This window comes from Narcine bancroftii, chromosome 4 (assembly GCF_036971445.1).
Source record: "Narcine bancroftii isolate sNarBan1 chromosome 4, sNarBan1.hap1, whole genome shotgun sequence".
Lineage (NCBI taxonomy): Eukaryota > Metazoa > Chordata > Chondrichthyes > Torpediniformes > Narcinidae > Narcine > Narcine bancroftii.
In genome coordinates, this window is record NC_091472.1 from 238684097 (window position 1) to 238705798 (window position 21702).

At 44.0% G+C, this 21702-nt stretch overlaps 1 protein-coding gene across 1 annotated transcript in view; it reads right to left on the reverse strand.

The window, feature by feature from the left end:
- The window catches only part of LOC138761753 (protein unc-80 homolog), a 335004-nt gene that overhangs the window by 175084 nt on the left and 138218 nt on the right, over positions 1–21702 (reverse strand). The window contains 2 exon segments of the mRNA XM_069934449.1: positions 4754–4841; positions 8045–8151. Of these exon segments, the coding sequence (XP_069790550.1) occupies positions 4754–4841; positions 8045–8151 (195 nt within the window).

Sequence of the window (21702 nt, forward strand, 5' to 3'; positions counted from 1 at the left end):
ATAAAAGCCATGATTTCTGGTTATCTACACAGCCTTCGGTTTCTTCATTAACTGGCACTTCAGCATGTCTCATGTTGCTTGTTCTGGGGGAAGGGTTATGGTGTTGCCGCCTTTATTAGAGGAATCAAGGGGGAGGAGCCACGGGTACAATCAGCAAGGGGTGGGCCAGCCATACACATACAAACAGTATTAACAGTAGTTCCATCACATTCACCTCCTCTTTTAAAAGAAGTCCGGCAGGGTAAAATGGGTTCCATGTCTATCACAGTTTCAGTCTGTTCAGTGATCTTGTCAACCGTCGTGACCATCGTAGCGCTGGCTGTGTTGACTTCTGGCCTGGATGGTCTGGTTTTCATTGGTGGATGGAGTGTCTGGCAGTGAACTGAGAGAGTTGGGGCAGGGGCTGGGGTAGGGTGGATGATCGGCGGGGGGGGGGGGAGGGGATATGCACTAATTGGTCAGCCGGAATCCAAGCGTTTCTTGCGCGTGCCAGGTCCCAGATAGACACAGTATCCTCGCACCCTTCTGGGTACACCAGATTGGGAGTTGGCAAGGAGGAGGTGGACTCCACTGGGTTGGTCTTATGGTCTCTCACGTGCTTCCAGAGCAGGACTGGTCCTGGGGGTGTCAACCTGAATGGCAGCGTGGTTCCCGATGCTGACTTCTTGGGGAATGGAAACCACCTTTCATGTGGGGTGGCATTGGTGGTGATCTGTTTGCATGGAGCACTTCAGGGAGGACCTCTTGCCAGTGGGAGAGTGGGCAGGGCTTTTGACCTCAGGGCGAGGAAGACAGGTGGCCGTTCTCTCAGGGGTTGTAGCTGGTGGTCCTGCTCGTCGTGATAACTGTTGCCAGCAGATACTGGCACAGCTTGTCACTCATGAAGGAGGACCCATGGTCGCTATGAAAATAGCAGCGGTATCAGAACAGGATGAAGAGGTTGAGCAAGGTATTAAGGATGGTGGCAGCAGTCATGTTTGGGCAGGGAAATGGCCAAATGAGTACTCATCAATGATGTTGCAGTTCAAGGAGGGCAGGGGCCTATTGAAATCCATGCTCAGGTGCTCAAAGGGGCAGGTGGCCTCAATCAGGTGCAACCTGCCCAGCTGGTAGAAGTGTGGTTTGCACTCCGCACAGATCTGGCAGTTTCTGGTCATCCTCCTGATGTCCTCAACCGAATAGGTCGCAGGCTTTGACAAAATGGAAGAACTTGGTGACCCAGGGGTGGCAGAGGTCACTGTGGATGGCTTGTAAACGGTCCATCTGCATCCTGGTGAAGTCACATGGGATTCGGCATCCGAAGGCTCGTTGAGCTTTCCGGGCAGGTACAAAATAACATAGTTGTAGGTGGAGCGTTCAATTCTTCACCTCAGAATCTTGTCATTTTTGATTTTACTCCGCTGTTTGTTGTTGAATATGAAAGCGACTATACGTTGGTCAGTCAACAGGGTAAACTGCTGGCAAGATAGTGCCTCCAGTGCCATATCACCTCAAAGATGGCCTGGGTCTCCTCAATGGAGGAGTGCTGGATCTTGGATTCTTGGAGGATGCGGGAGAAAAAAGCTACAGGTCTGCTCTGGTTAAGTGTTGCGGCCAGGGCAATGTTGGACGCATCGCTCTCCACCTGGAACAGGTGGATTCATCCACAGCGTGTATTGAGGCCTTGGCAATATCGCCTTCGATGTGGCTGAAGGCCTCACAGGCCTCTGCCGACAAGGGAAAAGAGGCGGCTTTCATGACACAGCTGAGTATAGCCAGGCGTGATGTGAGGAATATACATTTAACTTTGTTGTAGGTGAGGTTAAGGCTTTTGGCTACCTGGAGGAATTTTCGGGAGGTTGCATCATGGTCTTGCACATCGTGGCCACAGATTGTGACATTGTTGAAGTAGGGGAATGTGACCAGCAACCTACGCTCATCCACCATTCGGTCCATCTCCCTCTGGAAGACAGAGACTCCACTGGTAACCCCGAAGGGGAATCTCAGAAAGTGGTAGAGGCGACCATCCGTGTCAAACACAGTGTACTGGCAGTCCTCTGGATGGATAGGGAGCTGGTGGTATGCCTACTTTAAGTCATTGGTGTAAACTACCAATATTTGGCGATTTGGTTTACAATGTCGACTATGTGAGGGAGGGGGGTATACATCCAGTTGCGTAAACCTGTTAAGGTTCGATAATCCCCTCAGTCAGGAGTTGTCTCACCTCTGATTTGATAAAGGCCCTGTCCCCAGCACTGTACTTGGTGGTGATGGGCTTACAGTCGGGGTGAGGATGGCGAACAGAGGTTGGGGGGGGGGGGGTATCTGGAGGGTGGAGAGCCCTCAGGTCACGTGCAGTGGGCAGGTTGTTGGTTGGACACATTTGGAAGGGAGGGCAGGCAGTTTAAAAACTGTTGGTTGCAGATCGTGAGGTGGGGATGGGGCCTGTCATATTCCATGGTGACACTCTTAAGGTGCCACTGAAAGTCCAATCCCAGTAGTACAGGCGCGCAGAGCTGTGGCATCATAAGGAGTTTAAAATTTTTGTACTCTGTGCCACACACAATCAGCGACACCATGCAGCTGCCACGGATCTCTGTCAAGTGTCGCTTGGTGGTCATGTAGAGTCTGTAACTCACTGGTCTCACTGTGAAGGGGTAATGCTGCACGGCGTTGGGGTGGATGAAGCTCTCTGTGCTCCTGCTATTGAACAGGTAGCTTGACTTACAGCCATTTCCCTCCATGTCCATCACTGACCTGGCGAGCTGATGAGGGCTGTTTTGGTCGAGCGTGACTGAAGCTAGAGTAGCGGTGCTGTCTGATCTGCTGTAGTGGCTCATAGTCTGGTAAGATGGCAACCTCCAATAGTGCACACGCGGTGATATTGTTCGTCGGAAGTGACATTATCCAAGAAGGTGGAGAGCCCCACTGCCCACATACAGTGCCACTTGGGTTAGAAAGTTGCTTGGATTTGCATACCTTCGTGTAGTGTCCCTTCTTCTCACAGCAGGAACAGACCACATCCTTCACTGGACAGCGCTTCCTGGGGTGTTGCTGCTGGCCGCAGAAGTAGCATTTCAGGTGCCCACCGGTGGTCAGGTCGGGATGTGGGGCGGCCTGAGATCCCGCGTCCCAAGATGGCAGTGCCTGCATTCTCCATGAGGCAGCTGCGTTATCAGTTGAGAAAGAGTCTACGTTGCAGAGGACTACTTCCAGAGTTTTAGCTAGTTTGATGGCTTTCTGCAGCTTCAGCTCACCTTGTTCTAGCAGTCATTGGTAAATGTAATCTGATCTAATACCTGCTACACAGGCATCTTGGATCAGCTCCTCCATGTACTATTCTGCTGATGCGGCCTTGCAGCCACACGCCTGTCCAAAGTCTCACAGGACCTGAAGGTGATAATCAATCAACTCCCCATCTTGCTGCTTACGCGTGGCTAGGATGTGCCTGGAGTAGACTTCGTTCACCTGGCCCAGGTACTGGGCTTTCAGAATATCCATTGCTTTGGTGAATGCCGTGCAGTCTGTGACCATTAGGTAAACACAGTACCCAACCTATGAGATTAGTAAGTGCAGCTTGTCTGCGTTAGATCGGACAATCGCAGTGAAGGCTGCAGAAACACGTTGAAGCAGAGAAGCCAGAATTCAAACTTGTTGAATGTTTCAGATGATTGTGGGTTGGTTTCTAGTCTCTCTGGTCTAAGCAACTTATCCATTCCAAAAAAAAATGTTTGTGAAATTGATGCACTATCAATAACTCCAAAGACTAAAAGTTACCTGACTGATAGGCTTTTATTACCATAAACAGAAGGCATGTCTCATGATGCTCACCCGAGACCTGAGCTTGTTCTGGTGTTTCGACCAAGGGGGTGGAGCCACAGGTACAATCAGCAAGGGGCGGGCCAACCATGCACATACAAACAGTGGTGTGTACCTCCTATTGTTACTGAACATAAAGGTTATGAGTTTGGGCATGAGCTAAGCTGATTGTGGCTGTGTTGCAACTGATGATGGAATGGTAGAAATATTTCACATTATTATATACTGTTATACCTAACCCATTCTTTTTCACTTCTGCTCACAAGAAGCACTTGCAAATATAATAATGCTAGACTTAAGGAAATATGAAAAACTTAAGATCATTGAAACCACTGGAAAATCATGTTATTATGGTAATATGTCCATGAAATCAGTAACACCAAATAAAATTATATCTGGCAGGTTTATAAACCTAAAGCACAGTAGAATCAATGTAAATCTTGCTAAGAAGCCACAATAATTCATGGATTTCATAACTTGATTGCAGATTTCCTTTGTTCAATTTGGTACTTATTTCTTTCATTCCCACATGCAAGTTATAATGTGCACAAGTGTGGCCAAAAAATGCACCCAACACGTTTTCTGCTCTAGTGTTTGTTGGTTTGTCAACCTGTATGTTGCATTTTTATTCTGTTTAAACACCCAAATAAATATAACTATTAAATATTGCAAGAGGTGTTTTTAAGGCTATTAATTATTCAATAAAATGCATTGCCTCAACTGCTCATGTCGCAAAAATAACGCACACAAGTGGCTGAAAATATGCCATTCAATTCCAAAATGGGACAAAGCAGGAGGGAAAAAAAAATACACAAATGATTGAAAAGCTTAAGTAAAACCAAATACACTGGGCACAAAAAATATGCATCTTAGAATTAAGTGTTTGGGCAAGTACCTTCTTTCTCTTCAGGGTGATGAAGCTTCGATGGATTCCTTCGACCAGAGCGCCATTTACCAAGTCGCTTGAAGAAGTTCTCTTCTTCATCTCGCCCATCTTCCAGGCCTTCACCTTCAGAAAGCTTTACCGCACTATTAAACTTCACCTGTGTACAATAGGATCATAAAGGAGAAAATAATACATTTGTTCTTTTACAGAATTTTATCAACCAAGAATTGATTTCCATGTCTCTGATAAAATCTTGTACTCTTACAACTTTCCTCTCTAAAATAATATAAAATCCATCTGCACACAACAGATTTCAGATTTATTCTTAGAGTATATACATCACATACAACCCTGAGATTCTTTTTCCTGTGGATGCAGGAGAATTACCACTTATTGGTAGTGCAAAAAAAACTGTACATAACATACACATGTAAACCAATAAAAACTGTAAACAGCTAACAAATATAAACAAACTGACTGTGCAAAACAGAATGAATTTTTAAAAAAATCAATTAAGTGCAAAAGTAAGAGTCCTTGAATGCTCTGATCAAGTTTGTCATTGAGGAGGCTGATGGTGGAGGGGTAACACCTGTTCCTGAACCTTGTGGTTCAGGAACCTCTACCTCTTTCCTGATGGCAGCAGCGAGAACAGAGCATGTGCTGGTTGCTGTGGATGGATCCCTGATGATTGCTGCTGTACTCCAATGGTAGTGTTCGCTGTAGATGTCCTCGATAGAGGGAAGGGTTTTGCCTATGATGTTCTGGGCTGGGTCCACTACCTTTTGGAGGGATTTATGTTCAGGGATATCAGTGTCCCTATACCAGACCACACTTTCCACTACACTTGAAGAAATTTTCCAGGGTTTCTGGTGTCATTTCAAACCTCCGCAAACTCCTAAGGAAGTAAAGGTACTGATGTGTTTCTTTCTTCACGAGGCCATTAGTGTGTTGGGTCCAAGAAAGATCCTCAAAGATAAGTGACTCACAGGAACTGAAATTCACTCACTCTCTCCACCTCTGATCCCCCAACCCCAATGATCACTGGATTGTATACCTCTGGCTTTCCCTTCCTGAAGTCAGCAATCAGCTCCTTAGTTTTGGTGACATTGAGTGCAAGGTTGTTGTTGGTGCGCCATTCAGCTAAGTTTTCAATTTGTATGTTGGCTCAACACTTTTGTTTATACAACCCACTACCCGTGGTATCGACTGCAAATTTGTAGACAGGGTTATTGTCGCTCCAAGCCACAGTCACAGGTGTAAAGTGAGTAGAGCAGAGGATTAAGAACACAACCCCATGGAGCTCTGGTACTGATAGAGATTGTTGAGGAGATGTTTTTACCAATCCTCACTGATTGTGGACTGAAGGTGAGAAAATTTAGGATCCAAATGCACAATTGAGTGGTGAATCCCAGGTCTTGGAGTTTACTGATCAGTTTTGAGGGGACAATGGTGTTAAATGCCGAATTGTAGTTGATGAAGAGTATTCTAATGAATGCATCTTTGCTGTCCAGGTGTTCTAGTGCTTTGTGTAGATCCAGTGAAATGGCATCTGTTGCTATTATAGGTGAACTGGAATGTATCCATGTCACAGCCCAGACAAGAGCCAATATGCTTCAACACCAGCCTTTCAAAACATTTAATCACTGTTGATGTAAGTACTACTAGTCAATAGATATTAAGGCAGGTTACTACACTCTTCTTGGGCACCGGTATGATTGACACCTGTTCGAAACAGGTAGGTACCACGCCCTGCCAGATGGAGCTGTTGAAAATATCTGTAAATACATTGGTAAGTTGGTCAGCACAGATTTTTAATTCTCAGCCAGGTACTCCCTCAGGATTGGATGCTTTCCTCAGATTCACTCTCCTGAAGGCAGCATGCTGTACCCAACCAAAGTGAATCAGCTCAAAACATGTCATTTGAACCCATCATCTTTTGATAGTAAAGCCACAGAAACAAGGCCACAATATCAAAAGGATTGAAAATTTATTATTCCATTAACTTGAAAGAAATGTATCATTACTAGCCTTTTGTGTTTAATTTTTTTTGCATATTTACTTCTTATTTATGCTTCCAATTCTGCCTAATTTTGATGGGGATGGAAGTTGGTGGCTTCTGGATTTTTGGCAAACACAGCCAATATTTAGAAATACTGAGGCAATTATTTTAAGATCTGCAATTGCATCTTGAAGTGAAAATGAACAGTATTATTTTGTTCTCTGTACTCTTAAACCAGCAACAAATGCCTCATGAAGATGGAGACCTTCCATTGCTTTGGTCAAATGGATGTATTCATGAGGGATCCAAATTGCTTGAGTTAAATCAGTAATTCACAACTAAAGTTGAGAATTAATCTGTAGTGGGCACAAGCACATCTGCCTGACTGCCGGCAAGTTTAAAATGGCCGTCATAGCACAGACCAGGGATGGAAGGTTAGGTTTTACATAAATATTTCTCATCATATACCACATCTACTTATAGGGTCACGGGTATTCACTTAATCTTTTCTGATTTATATGAGAAAATAAATTAAGCATTTAAAGCAAGCTTATTCAGAACCACAGGAAGTATCTAACAAACATAAATAATCAGGGTAATTATTTTCCATGTACTGTATAGTAAAGTGAAATTGCAAGGAACATTTTGTTGTAATGTACTTAATTATTCAAGTGGCAAACCTTCCACGATGCTTGGTGACTTCTTACTGTCTTAAGCAGCAAAGGAGTACCAGAGCACAGAATTAAACTTATCTCCAGCTTAAATAAAAATTAAAAACATGACAAACGTCTTTTGTTTGGAACGTTTTGTAATATTTCATTGCTTATGCTGGTAATATCATGATTCAAACCATCACTATTCACATTTAAGTAACGCTGTAAATCATAACTATATGATAAAACATTTGTTTTGCTGAGAGATTATCACTGAAACTGAACTTCAAAGATTCAGCAGTTAATGGCCATGCACTGAAAGAAAACTCTTTCTAAAATATACTCAGTATTTCTGAAATGTTAACACAAGTTACACTTAATGTGCCTTCTTGAGGCTTGGCAAACTTAAAATACCACAAAGAACATTCTGATTCGACCGGGTTGCCTGCATTTTAAGTGGAGTTACAGCCACAAGTTAGCTTCTAAGCACTTCCAGGCAAATGGTGGGGGCCTTAACTGATATGAATCACAAACATCTATTTAGCTATAAAACTGCTCATTGAAAACAATCAATTAATTGCAAAACCCTTTTAAGTCCCAAGTACATGAACTTATATAAAAAAAATCATTTTTATATGACATCAAATATAAATAAGAAGTTAATTCAGACAGTGCTAATTCAATAGAAATAAATATTAGTTCCTGCACCTTTGAATTCTGGCGTATGAATGAAAGTCTGTCAACAGAACTTATATCCAAAAGGTCTTCAACACCATCTGTGAACCCCGACAACGAAGAGCGTTTTAACCAGTTACCTATAATAGCAAACATGATTCACAATTATTTCAAGAAAATCACAGGATGTTTGATCAACACCCTACCATTTTGTCTAAATTCAATGCCGTATCATAGAACATACAACAGGACAGCACAGGAACAGACCCTTCAGCCCAAGTGTCTGTGCTGAACATGTTGTCCAAATCAAACTTAAACTCTGCTGTTTCACTTGGTAGATATCCCTCCAACCTTTCATATTTATGTATCTATCTAGAAGCTAATATTGTATCTGCTTCCACCATTACTCCTGGCAACCCATTTCAGTCATCTACTACACTCTATAAAATATTTACCCTCCACATCTCCTTTAAACTTCCTCTCCCTCTCCTTAAACACATGCCCTCTTGTGTGTGACACTTTTACCCTGCCTCTCCACCCTATCATTACTTTTTAAATAATTTTCAGGTTTCCCCTCAGCATCCTGCACTTCAGAAAAACAAAACAAGTTTGTCCAATTTTTCCTCATAACTCGTACCCTCTAAACCAGGTAACATCCAGGTTATTGTCTTTTGTACCCTTCCCAAAGCCAACACATCCTTCCTTACTGGGGAAACTGTATTCGAAGTGAAACCTAACCAAAGTTTTATATAGCTGCAACACTACTATCCAACTTTTATACTCAATGACTCATTCAATAATCCCTTTTTACTTGTGAATTCACTTTCAATGAATTGTGGACCTAGATCATTCTAAGATGCCAAGACTCTCCATGGAAAAGCTTACTTGGGATTATTCACTGGGTGGACTATGATAAACCGATTTTAAAAAATATTATTTGGTTGCCTGATTGAAATTTATAGCTTTTTTTTGAGGGAGGGGAATGTGACAAAGTATTTTAAGGTAGCTTGGGAGGAATTGCTAGAGCAGCTTACACACACACATTTTAAAACAGACATTTTGCAAGACTTTTGCAGAATGCTTTTTGCAAATGTACCATGAAGTATCAGCATACAGGTTGCCTGAGAAAGCATGTGATTTTTGCAGGTAAGCAGGTAAACAGTTTTGCTCTCAGAGAGGGAGGGTGAAAACAGAGAGAGGAATAGAAATTAGTTCTTGAAGGACAAAGCTGGCAAACATTTGGAAGACTGTCTGGTCAAAGGAGAAGGCTGGCTGTCTGAAAGGTGACCTGAAAGAAAGAGGATCATCTGGAGAACCCTGAAGGGGGCATGTTCGTCAGTAAGACTGATTGAGAAGAAATCAGTTGCGAATGCCCTGGGACAAAAGGAATCTCTCTCTGAAAATCAGCAAAAAACCTCCTGAGTGGTAACCACTTTCCTGTTAATTACCAAAGACTGGTGAACTTTGTTAATGCTAACTTCTGTGCACAGTACAAGAATTGCCTGCAACCTGTGAGATTGGACTGTGATCCAAAGAACTTATCTAATCTTACATTTACATTATACACACCTGCACTTAGTATTAGAGGGGGGATTAAGTAGGTTAAATAATAAGTTAAAATTTAATTCTGTTTTCTTGTTCAAATATAATTAAAAATCTACTTTTGTTTAAGTAACCCTGTGTTGTGGTGCATATCTATTGCTGCTGGTTTTGGGGGTCCTCTGGACTCCTGATTGGACTCAAATTGGTCTACATATAATAGGTGAGAAGATAACAGATGATTTCATTTACAAATGGAATATTAAATTATTGTCTGGAAAGACAAATAACCCCATTCTTAAACACATCATTTGAATATGGCAACAAATGAATAAATGTATAAGTCTAAAAGTGAGGTTATCTTCAAAAACACCCTTGTATCAAAATGAGTTAATACCAATGACATTAGGAAATAAAATCCTGGATACTTGGCAGTGTAACGGGATCAAGTGTATCGAGGATTTTTATGAACAAGGACAATTTATGACATTTGAACAGCTAAAAAATAGATCTGATTTATCAAATAGAACTTTCTTCTGTAATCTTCAATTAAGGTTTTTTTAAAGAGCTAGTTTAGGACCCACCAGGACCCTGCCAATGTGTAATGATGTGGAGGCTCTTCAACAAAAGGGGATCACAAGTACATTTATATCTAAGCTGTATTTCTTATTGCCAAGCAATAGCCCAAAACTGGGCTCGCACAAATCGAGGAAAAGGTGGGAGACGGACTTGCTGAAAAGGATTCAAGAACATTATTGGTCAAAATTGTGCTCTGATAATATGACATCATTTATTAATGTCAGATATAGATTGGTACAAAACAATTTTATACACCAGTTATACCTTACACCGCAAAAATTACACTGATTAAAATCTGAAATTCCGGACTTGTGTTTTAGAGGTGTGATATAGAGGTTGGAACATTTATATATTCAACCTGGCTAAGCATGAAAGTAAGATCCTTATGATTTGGCTTGGCAAAAATTTTGACAAAAATTATCTTAGTGCATTTTCCATTGGAACTAGAACTTTATTTATTGAGCAATCTTATGGTTATTTGGTACAAAACTATTAAAATAGCAAATACAGTTCATGAGGATTGCACTAGCGGTAGCCAGGATATGTATAGCTGTTACATGGAAGTTCAAATCCCCTATACTTGTTATGCAATGGAAAATGGAAAAGATAACTTATAATCTTAGATAGAAATATGATGAGTTTTTTAAAAATATGGCAATCTTATTTGAATCATACTGGCTTAAGGATATAATTAACTTCCCTGGAAGGCTTAAATCATAGTGTTGAATGCCTGAAGATCAAGATATGGACTAATTAATGAAGGCATGCTCAAACATCCCTTCTTTGTTGGACAATTTTTTTTAATGTTAGCAGTTGTGGGTGGGGGGGGGGGGGGGAGGGTGGGGAGGTGAGATTTGGGCAATCATAAGGAGACTCCACAATTTTAAAATACTATTTATATGATGTATGTAATAATGTTGTATATGAGTCTTGAAAAAATTAAAATATAATATTAAAAATCAACTAGATTCCCAGATCCCTCTGCATATCAATGCTTTTAAGAGCCGTGCCATTAACTGCATACATTCCCCTGACATTCAACATCCCGAAGTATAATACATCATACTTGTCTGGATTAAACTCCATTTGCCATTTCTCTATTCATATCGCAACATATTTATAATTTGTAGTATTCTCTGATGACCCTCTACACTCTCTACAACTTCACCAATCTTTGTACCATCTGAAAACTTACTCACCCCCTTTCATTTTCATCCAAGTCACTAATGTACATCACAAACAGGGGTCCCACCAAGGATCTCTGCAGACCACCACTGGTCACAGAACTTGACAAAGGTTCTCAAGTGCTGCATCCTAAACTGTGACAGCTGCGAAGGCTGGCCACACGAACAGCCTCCTGCACATAACCGACAAGACCAGCGGCCAACGTTTCCTGGTGGACACCGGAGCTGAGCTGAGCATGCTTCCCCCAACCACCCTCAAGACCCACACCCGAGCACAAGGTCCCACACTATGAGCAGCCAACGGATCCACGATCAAGTCATTCAGCACGCATAGCGTTCAGATTCAGCTCGGCAAAGACAAGTTTCACTGGAAATTCGTGCTGCCCACAGTGGGTGTAGCGCTACTGGGAGCCAACTTCCTCTGGGCGCACAGCTTATTGGTCGACATAAAAGGCAAACGTTTAGTGCACGTGCACACCTTTCAAACAGTCCGCCTCGATTCCACAGGCATGTGCAACCAGTGGATAGCCACCATTGGAGATGAATATACCCGTATTCTCAATGAATTTCCCACCATCCTGTGGCCTCAGTTCACCTCCGCCATGCCCCAACACAGCGTCTGCCACCATATCTCAAACCAGGGATACCCCCCCACCATGCCAAGGCCAGGCGGCTGCGCCGAGAGCTACAACTGGTGAAGGAAAAATTCTCTCAACTACAAGAGCTGGGGATCGTCCGCAGGTCGGATAGCCCTTGGGCATCCCCCCTCCACATGATCCCAAAAACTTCCGGGGGTTGGCGCCCATGCGACGACTACCATCGTTTAAACGATGCGACCACGCCGGACCGATGTCCCATACCACACATACAAGAATTTACAGCCAACTTACACAGCGCCAATATTTTCTCGAAGGCCGATCTGGTACGGTGTACCATCAAATCTCGGTCCACTCCGCCGATATCAGCAAAACTGCTATCATCACCCCCTTCGGCCTATTTGAGTTTCTGCAGATGGCCTTTGGCCTTAGAAACGAGGCCCAGACTTTCCAACAGTTAAGGGATGCAGTGGGCAAAGATCTGGATTTCGTGTTTATTTATCTCATTGCTAGTCGGGACCACAATGAACACAAAGTCCATCTCCGCGCACTATTTGCCTGCCTAGCAGAATTCGGATTCATTGTCAACGTGGCCAAATGACAGTTCGGCAAGGAGTCCTTGCAGTTCCTGGGCCATACCATCTCCGTGGATGGGGCCGCCCTATCACTGGAAAAGGTCACGGCTGTATGCCCAGTTCCGGAAACCCAACACCCTCAAGGGTCTACAAGAATTCACCGGGATGGTCATTTTCTACCACCATTTCATCCTGGGTGAAGCATGCATCATGCAACAGTTGTTCGCATTAATCGCTGCTTAAAATAAGACCCTAGAGAGGAACAGCCTTTGTTGCGACAAAAGACGCCCTGGCGAGCGCCATTCTACTGGCCCACCCGCAGCCCAACACCCACACTGCACTCTCAGTGGGTGCTTCAGCCACAGCCATCGGGGGTGTCCTAGAGCAATTGGTGAATGGCCAGTGGCGCCCACTTGTGTTCTTCAGCAAGCACCTCCGCCCTCCCAAACTGAAGTACAGCGCCTTTGACAGGGAGCTCCTGGCCCTGTACCTTTCCATCAGGTATTTTCAGTACTTCCTGGAGGGCAGGCTGTTCACGGTGTTCACTGACCACAAACCGCTCACCCAGGCCCTCGCCATGGCCAAAGACCCCTGATCGGTACACCAGCAGCAACACTTGTCCTATGTGTCAAAATTCACTACTGACATCCGAAACCAGGCAGGTAAGGACAACGTTGTTGCAGACATGTTCTTGTGGCCCATGATCCACGACCTGTCTCCTGGTCTGGACTACGCCAAACTAGAGCAGGCGCAGAAAGATGACGAGGAAACACAGGCCTTCCACACCGTCATCAAGGGCCTCCGTCTTGAGGATCTTAAGCTGCCGGACAGCCCCGGCATGCTACTCTGCGATGTCTCCACCGGCTCGCTGTGCACAGTAGTCTCGTCGCAACGGAGGCCGCAGGCCTTCAGCACGGTCCTTGACTTGGTCTACCCCTCTTTCAAGGTCTCAGAATGCTTTGAGTGGCATGGCCTCAAGAAGCAAATGGCTCAGATGGCAAGGAACTGCACACAGTGCCAAACCTCTAAGGAATAGCGTCATGTTAAGGCTCCGGTGGAGCAATTTGACCCCCCGGCCAAGAGGTTTGAGTATATTCACATTGACATCGTGGGCCCTCTATTGGTGTCCGGGGACACCCACTACTTATTGACTGTGGTCGACCGCATGACAAGGTGGCCGGAAGCCATCCTGCTAAAAGACACTTCCGCCAAGTCCTGCGCCAGAACTCTTCTCGCCCACTAGATCACTAGGTTCGGCGTCCCAGCGCACATGACAAGCGACAAGGGTGCCCAGTGGTCGCAACTGGCAAACCCCTGGGGGTTAAGCTTCACCATACTACTGCTCATCATCCCCAGGCCAACGAACTCATAGAGCCCTTTCACCGGCACCTCGTCAGCTCTCATGGCACACCTCACTGGCCCCAACTGGATGGACGAATTGCCCTGGGTTCTGCTCAGCATCAGAACAGCCCCAAAGGAAGACCTACAGGTATCGACCGTAGAGCTGGTCTACGGCACACCGTTATCGCTGCCTGGGGAGTTCTTCAGCCCAAGCACAGGCTCCGGGACTGAGAACCAGATGCTCCTGGCAGACTTGCGGGACAAGCTCGCTTCACTTGTGCCCCCGCCACTGACCCACCACAGCAGCCGCCCGACTTGCACCCCCAAGGAGGTGGCTACAACAGACTTTGTTTTCGTCTGGTGAGGCCCACACCCTGCAACGCCCTTACGAGGGCCCCTATAAAATCCTGAAATGCTCAGGCAAGACATTCACCTTGGACACTGGGGGCAGGGAGGAGCTATTTACGGTCGACAGACTCAAGGCGACACACTTGGACCTTAGCCAGCCAGTGCTAACAGCCCAATTCAAACGACATGGTTGGCCGCCCAAGTGGCGAGACGCTTAAGCCGGTTCTGGGAGGCTGGCGGGGGGGGGGGGGGGGGTGTTGTGTGGTGGCGCACATCTCTCGTTGCGAGCCGGCGCCCGCTTATATAGTCATGCCAGCAGGACAGCCGCGGGAAGATGGCGCCGTCGGGGGAATCCCAGTGCCTCATGGCTAAGGCCACAGTGCGTGCCTAGGGCAGCGCAATGACATCACTACCTGCGCGGGGGGTGGAGCCCATGCTGTCCTTAAAGGGCGTGCGCAAAGTTCAAATAAATCATGTCAACTGAAACCCCTCAGGATCCTGTGGTGTGTTTCAGAGTTGGTAGTTACCGCTACAGGTAAACATATTTAAGCCTGAATGCACAGAACATTTTCAATAAGGTTGATGAATTAACAGGGCAATATCCTTGGAAGGAGGTTTGCTGGTGTTACGCAAGAAGGTTTAAACTCTCAAGAATTAACATTGCAGCACATAAAGAGGTTGACTCAAATGTAGAAAATAGGCAAATTAGTGAGTAAAGCAGGCAAAGTAGGGAGAGCAAATCAAACAGATGATCTGACAGCATGGGATTATGTGATTGCAAGATTAATAGAATCCTGGGTCTGGGAAAGGCAGGGCTGCCATCTTCATGTTCCACAAAACAGAAAGGAGGGAGGAAAATAGGGGTGAGCATGACATTGCTAAGCTGGGAGAGCATTATGGCAGAGTTAAAGGAGGATATCCTGGAGAGATCAACTTCTAAGACTATTAAGGCTTTCCTTGAAGAAGCCTCAGGCCCAAAACGTCAGCAATATATTTTTGTCCCCTATTAATGCTGAAAAGAACAGCCGAGTTCCTCCAGCATTTCGGTGTTTTTATTACAATCACAGTGTCTGTAGCCTATCGTGTTTCACTTCAGCTATTAAGGTCAAATGTAGAAATAAAAAAGGATGGTGACTTTGATAGGGTTTTAATATAGGCCTGCAAATAGTTAGCAGGATTAAAAAAAAATTCACAGAAGGGTGAAAAAAAACAAGTGCTGTAGTAATATGGAATTTTAACATTCCCATCATTAAACTGGGATTGAGCATACAAAGAATTGCAAGAGGAACTCGGCTGGTCAGATAGCATCCATGGGTAGAACTGGTCAGTCAATGCCTTGGGTCTCAACCCTTTATCAAGATAAACATAAAATAGGTTAAATTATCTGTATAAAAGGAAGAAAGAACCTGAGGGAGGTGTCCCAAAGAATATGGGACAGAAGGCGGAGAGACAGATAGGAGAAACCATTAGGAAGAGATGATGGGGGGGGGGGGGGGGTAGGTAAGGAAAGAAAATTAGAGAGGAAAAAGAACACCAGGATAGAAAAAGGAGGAATGGAAACAGTGGAATCAGATGGGATGGGGTTACCTAAAATTAGGAAAATTAACATTCATGTCATTAGATTTAAAGCTATCCAACAGAAATATGATACCTTGTTCCTCAAATTTATGTTTGGCCTCACCCTGACAATGGACGGTCTGCTGGACAGCCTTGAAGATAACTGCTTTAACACAGATTTTTCTAAATTTTAGATAACAGCCACCCCCATCTGCTTCCACTGTTGCTATCATTTCTTTACTTCCTCCTGTACAACTGCCATTGAAGCATCAACTGTCTCAACTTCACCACTTCACTTACCTATTCCAATCTTACCCCTTGGAATGAACAGCCCGCCATTCTCTGCACACCAATCCCAAACGTACAATCAAACTCACAGGGAAAAGTGGTGCTATCATGGTCGGGTTAATTGATCTCAACCTTGCCGAGGCCAGACAACTGCTCCCAGACACCACCTTTTACTTACCTTTTGAACAGGACCTCACCAAGAAACACCAGGCCACTGTCTTCCGCACCACCAATGACCTCATCACTTACATTCATCTCTCTCCCACAGCCACTAATGTCATTGTCTCCCAACCCCGCACTGCCCAGTTCTACCCCCTACCCAAGACCCATCACCCAATTGCCCTGGTAGACCCATTACCCCTATTTGTTCCTGCCGCACTGAACTGGTTTCATCGTACCTTGACTTAATCCAGTCCCTTCCTCTTTACTTTTGGAACACTTCACATGCTCTCCATTACTTTAACAACTTCCAATTTGCTGGGTTGTACCGGCTGATTTTCACCATGGACATCCAGTCCCTTTACACTTCCATTTGCCATAAAGAAGGTCTCAAGGCTCTCCACTTCTTCCTAGACAACAGACCTAAACATTCTTCCTACTCCACCACCCACCTCTGCCTGAAGGAACTTGTTCTCACCCTCAATAATTTCTCCTTTGGCTCATCCCACTTTCTACTAATCAAAGATTTAGCTACAGCTACAGGTCCCAGCTATGCCTGTCTTTTTTTGATATATGGGGCAATGCATACTGCAAGCCGACACAGGCAAGGCTCCTCAGTTCATTACATTAATGACTTCATTGGTGCTGCCTCATACACCCATGATGAGCCTGTCAATTTTATCCACTTTGCTGCCAACTTCCACTTTGACCTCAAATTCCATATAACTATATACAGCACAGAACAGGCCAGTTCGGCCCTACTAGTCCATGCCAGAACAAATCCCCACCCTCCTGGTCCCACTGACCAGCACCTGGTCCATACCCCTCCAATCCTCTCCCCTCCATGTAATTATCCAGTCTTTCCTTAAATGTAAATAAAATCCTTGCTTCAACCATCTCTGCCGGAAGCTTATTCCACATCCCAACCACCCTTTGCGTGAAGAAATTTCCCCTCATGTTCCCCTTATAATTTTCCCCCTGCAATCTCAAACCATGGCCTCTGGTTTGAATATCCCCCACTCTTAATTGAAAAAGCCTATCCACGTTGACTCTCTCTGTCCCTTTTAAAATCTTCTCTGTCCCTTTTAAAATCTTGAACACCTCCATCAAATCCCCCCTCAATCTTCTACGCTCCAGAGAAAAAAAGCCTCAGGCTGCTCAACCTTTCTCTGTAACTCAAACCCTGACATCCTGTCAACATTCTCGTGAACCTTCTCTGCACTCTCTCTATTTTGTTTATATCCTACCTATAATTTGGTGATCAAAACTGCACACAGTATTCCAAATTTGGCCTCACCAATGCTTTGTACAATTTCATCATAACATCCCAACTCTTGAATTCAATACTCTGATTTATGAAGGCCAACATTCCAAATGCCTTCTTCACCACTCTATCTACCTTAGTATCAACTTTGAGAGTACTATTTACCATAACTCCTAAATCCCTTTGTTGCTCTGCACTCCTCAATTGTCTACCATTCAATGTATATGACCCATTTAGATTTGCCTTTCCAAAATGCAATACTTCACACTTATCCGTATTAAATTCCATCAGCCATTTCTCAGCCCACTCCTCTAGTTTTCCTATATCTCTTTTTAAGCTACGGTAATCTTCCTCACTGTCCACAATACCACCAATCTTTGTATCATCTGCAAACTTACTTATCCAATTCACCACCCCTTCTTCCAGATCGTTAATATGTATAACAAACAATAGTGGACCCAGGACCAATCCCTGAGGAACTCCATTAGTCACCGGCCTCCAATTTGACAAACAATTTTCTACCAGTACTCTGACACCTCCGATCCAACCATTGCTGAATCCATTTCACTACCTCCTTATTTATACCTAATGCCTCCACCTTTTTTCCTAACCTCCTGTGGGGAACTTTGTCAAAAGCTTTACTAAAGTCTAAATAGACAACATCCACAGCCTTCCCTTCATCAATCTTTTTTGTAACCCCCTCGAAAAACTCTATAAGGTTTGTTAAGTATGATCTACCCCTGACAAAACCATGCTGACTACTACCTATCAATCCCTGTTCTTCCAAATATTTGTAAATGCCATCCCTCAGAACACTTTCCATCAACTTACCCACCACAGACGTCAGACTCACAGGTCTATAATTTCCAGGCTTACATTTGGACCCTTTCTTAAACAGCGGAACAATCCTCTGGCACTACCCCCGTGACCAGTGACATTTTAAATATTTCTGTTAATGGCCCCACTATCTGTACACTAGTCTCCCTGAGTGTCCTTGGGAATACACTGTCTGGACCCGGAGATTTGTCCACCTTTATCTTTTTTAACACTGCCATCACTACCTCCTCAGTTATCCTTATATGAATCATGATCTCTCCACTATTTTTCTTTACTTCAACTGGTACAATATTTTTTTCCCTAGTGAATACCAAGGAAAAGAAATCATTTAAAATTTCCCCCATCTCCTCTGACTTTTCACATAGCCTACCCTATGTGAAAGGGGTCCAATTTTATCCCTCACTAATCTTTTACTTTTAATGTACCTATAGAAACCCTTTGGATTTATTCTTACTCTGCCTGCCAAAGCCTCTTCGTGCCTCTTTTTGGCCTTTCTAATTTCTTTCTTAAGATTTTTTCTACACTCCTTGTAGTCCTCTTTCAATTCCTCATCACCCTGCTGTTTATACCTCCCTCTTTCTCCTAACCAAATTTCTAATATTCCTCGAAAACCAAGGCTCCCTATGACTTCCAGCCTTTCCTTTGATCCTCACTGGGACATATCTACTCTGTACTCTCAAAATTTCTTCTTTGAATATTCTCCATTTTTCATTTACATCCTTTCCTGAAAAAATCATGTCCCACTCAGTACTCCCCCAAAGCCATTCTCATTCCTTTGAGATTTGCTTTTCTCCAATCCAGAACCTCAACTTTAGGCCCTTCTCTGCACTTCCCTAAAACTACCCTAAAACTAATAGAGTTGTGATCACTAGACCCAATTTGTTCTCCAACATTAACCTCAGACACTGACCTATCTCGTTCCCTAACAGGAGATCCAGTATTACACTGTCCCGAGTCGGTTCCTCTACGTATTGATTAAGAAAACTATCTTGCACACATTTGACAAACTCTAGCCCATCCAGCCCTCTAACTGTATGGGTATCCCAATCAATGTGAGGGAAGTTAAAATCTCCCATGATCACTACCTTATGTTTATTACACATATATGCTATCTCCTTACAAATTTGTTCTTCCAATTTTCTTGGCCCATTTGGTAGTCTATAATACACTCCTATTAGTACCCCCGTGCCTCCTCCACCCCTCAATTCCACCCAAACAGCCTTACTGAACGATCCCTCCAAACCATCCTGCCACCTCATGGCAGTAATGTCCTCCTTAACAAGCAGAGCAACTCCTCCCGCTTTTTTACCCCCTGTTCTATCACATCTAAAACATTTGTATTCTGGAATATTTAGTTGGCAGTCCTGACCCTCCTGTAACCAGGTCTCACTAATTGCCACAACATCATGATTTCAAGTGCCAATCCATGCTCTAAGCTCATCTACCTTTTTCACTATGCTTCTTGCATTAAAGTACACGCATTTCAGAGAATGACCCTCACATATATTCCCTATTCTACCTTTTACCTTAACCTCCATCCCTCCTTTGTTATCTTTATCATTCTTAACTAGGTGGCCATGCACCCTAGCCACTGCTCGCAAACTCTGCTCCCCACCCCCCTGCCAAACTAGTTTAAATCCTCCCCCACAGATCTAGCAAATCTGCTTGCCAGGATATTGGTCCACCTCCAGTTCAAGTGGAGTCCGTCCCTTTTTTACAGGTCCAACTTTCCCCAGAAGAGATCCCAATGATCCAAAATTCTTATCCCCTGCCCCCTGCACCAGCTCTTTAGCCACACATTCATCCTCCACATCCTCCTATTACTACCCTCTCAAGAGCGTGGCACCAGCAGCAATCCAGAGATTACTACTTGGAGGTCCTGTTTTTTAACTTCCTGCCTAATTCTATGTATTGCTGTTTCAGGACCCCATCCCCACTTCTAAGTCATTGGTCCCCACATGGACCACGACTTCTGGCTGCTCACCTTCCCCTTGCAGAATTCTGTGAACTCAGTCAGAAGACATCCCCTAACCCTAGCACCAGGGAGGCAACAGACCAACCTGGATCCCCGATCTCGTCCAACAAACCTCATATCTGTCCCTTTGACAAGTGAGTCCCCAACCACAATTACCCTGTTCTTATCCCTCCTTCCCTTCTGAGCCTCAGGGGCTCACTTTACCATCTCCAGTTACTATCTCCCCTTTTTTGATCCCTTTCTCTCAGTTTCAGGAGACAAACTAACAACAGATATCTTCTATAACAGTGGTTCTCAACCCTTTTCTTTTCACTCACATACCACTTTAAGTAATCCCTATGCCATCAGTGCTCACTGATTAGTAAGGGATTGCTTAAGTGGAATGTGAGTGGGAAGGGAAGGTTGAGAATTACTGCTCTAGACCCAATTGTTACTGAAATATTTTTCTTGAGGAAAATTATCATTGGTCCATTTCCTTTGGAGTTCTGAAACCGTGCACATAACGAGTCAATTAGGTACAATTAAAACAGTGGTTTTCAAACTTTTTCTTTCCTCCCACATACCACCTTAAGCAATCCCTTACTAATCACAGAGCACCTATGGCATAGGAAATACTTAAAGTGGTATATGAGTGGAAAAAAAAGTTGAGAACCATTGGTCTATAAACCCATTGACTCCCACATTTACCTTGACTACACCTCTTCCCACCCTATCTCCTGTAAGGATTCTATTACTTTCCATCAGTTCTTCCATCTCTGTAATTTCTGCTCTCAGGACATTGTGCAGAATACATGACCACTCTTCAACTGTCATCAGCCCTCACCACACATTTGAGAAAGTACAGATACATAATCCTTTAACCCTTGGGGAACAAAGTGTGTTCCAAATTTTAGATTTTTCCATATTTCAGAAAACCAGATTTAAGCCCACCTGAATTGTGCTGCCTTATCCACCCCGCCCCCTTCCAGTCGCACTGCCATCTCTCCCTCCCCCCCCTTCCCACTGACTTGCGCTGCCAGTCTCCCCCCTCGCCTGTCCGACTCGTGCTGCCGTCTCTCTCCCCACTTGCCAGATATTGGAGCGACACAATAAATTTTAAGAAATGATTGGTTAGAGTGGTAATGAACTGTCAGGTGAAGGAGATTCAACTGCAGCATTCAAAGGGGAGCTAGATATACTGCTAAAATGAAGGAAAAAAAATGCAGTGTTTTGTGAAGAGATTGTTCTTAAAGATTAAAGTAGCCTTGACCTGACAGCTGAACACGTCTCCTACCATGCTGCAACTATTCTATGATCTTGCAATACTAATTTTTCTCATTGTTTGTATAAATCAGGGCTGTTATATTACAATTGAACTTTCACAAAAACCTTACACAGTTGCTTTTTAAGTCTTTTGCTCTTTAGATAAGTTATCCTGGTTAAGTTAAAGGAAAAAAGAAAGCAACTTTA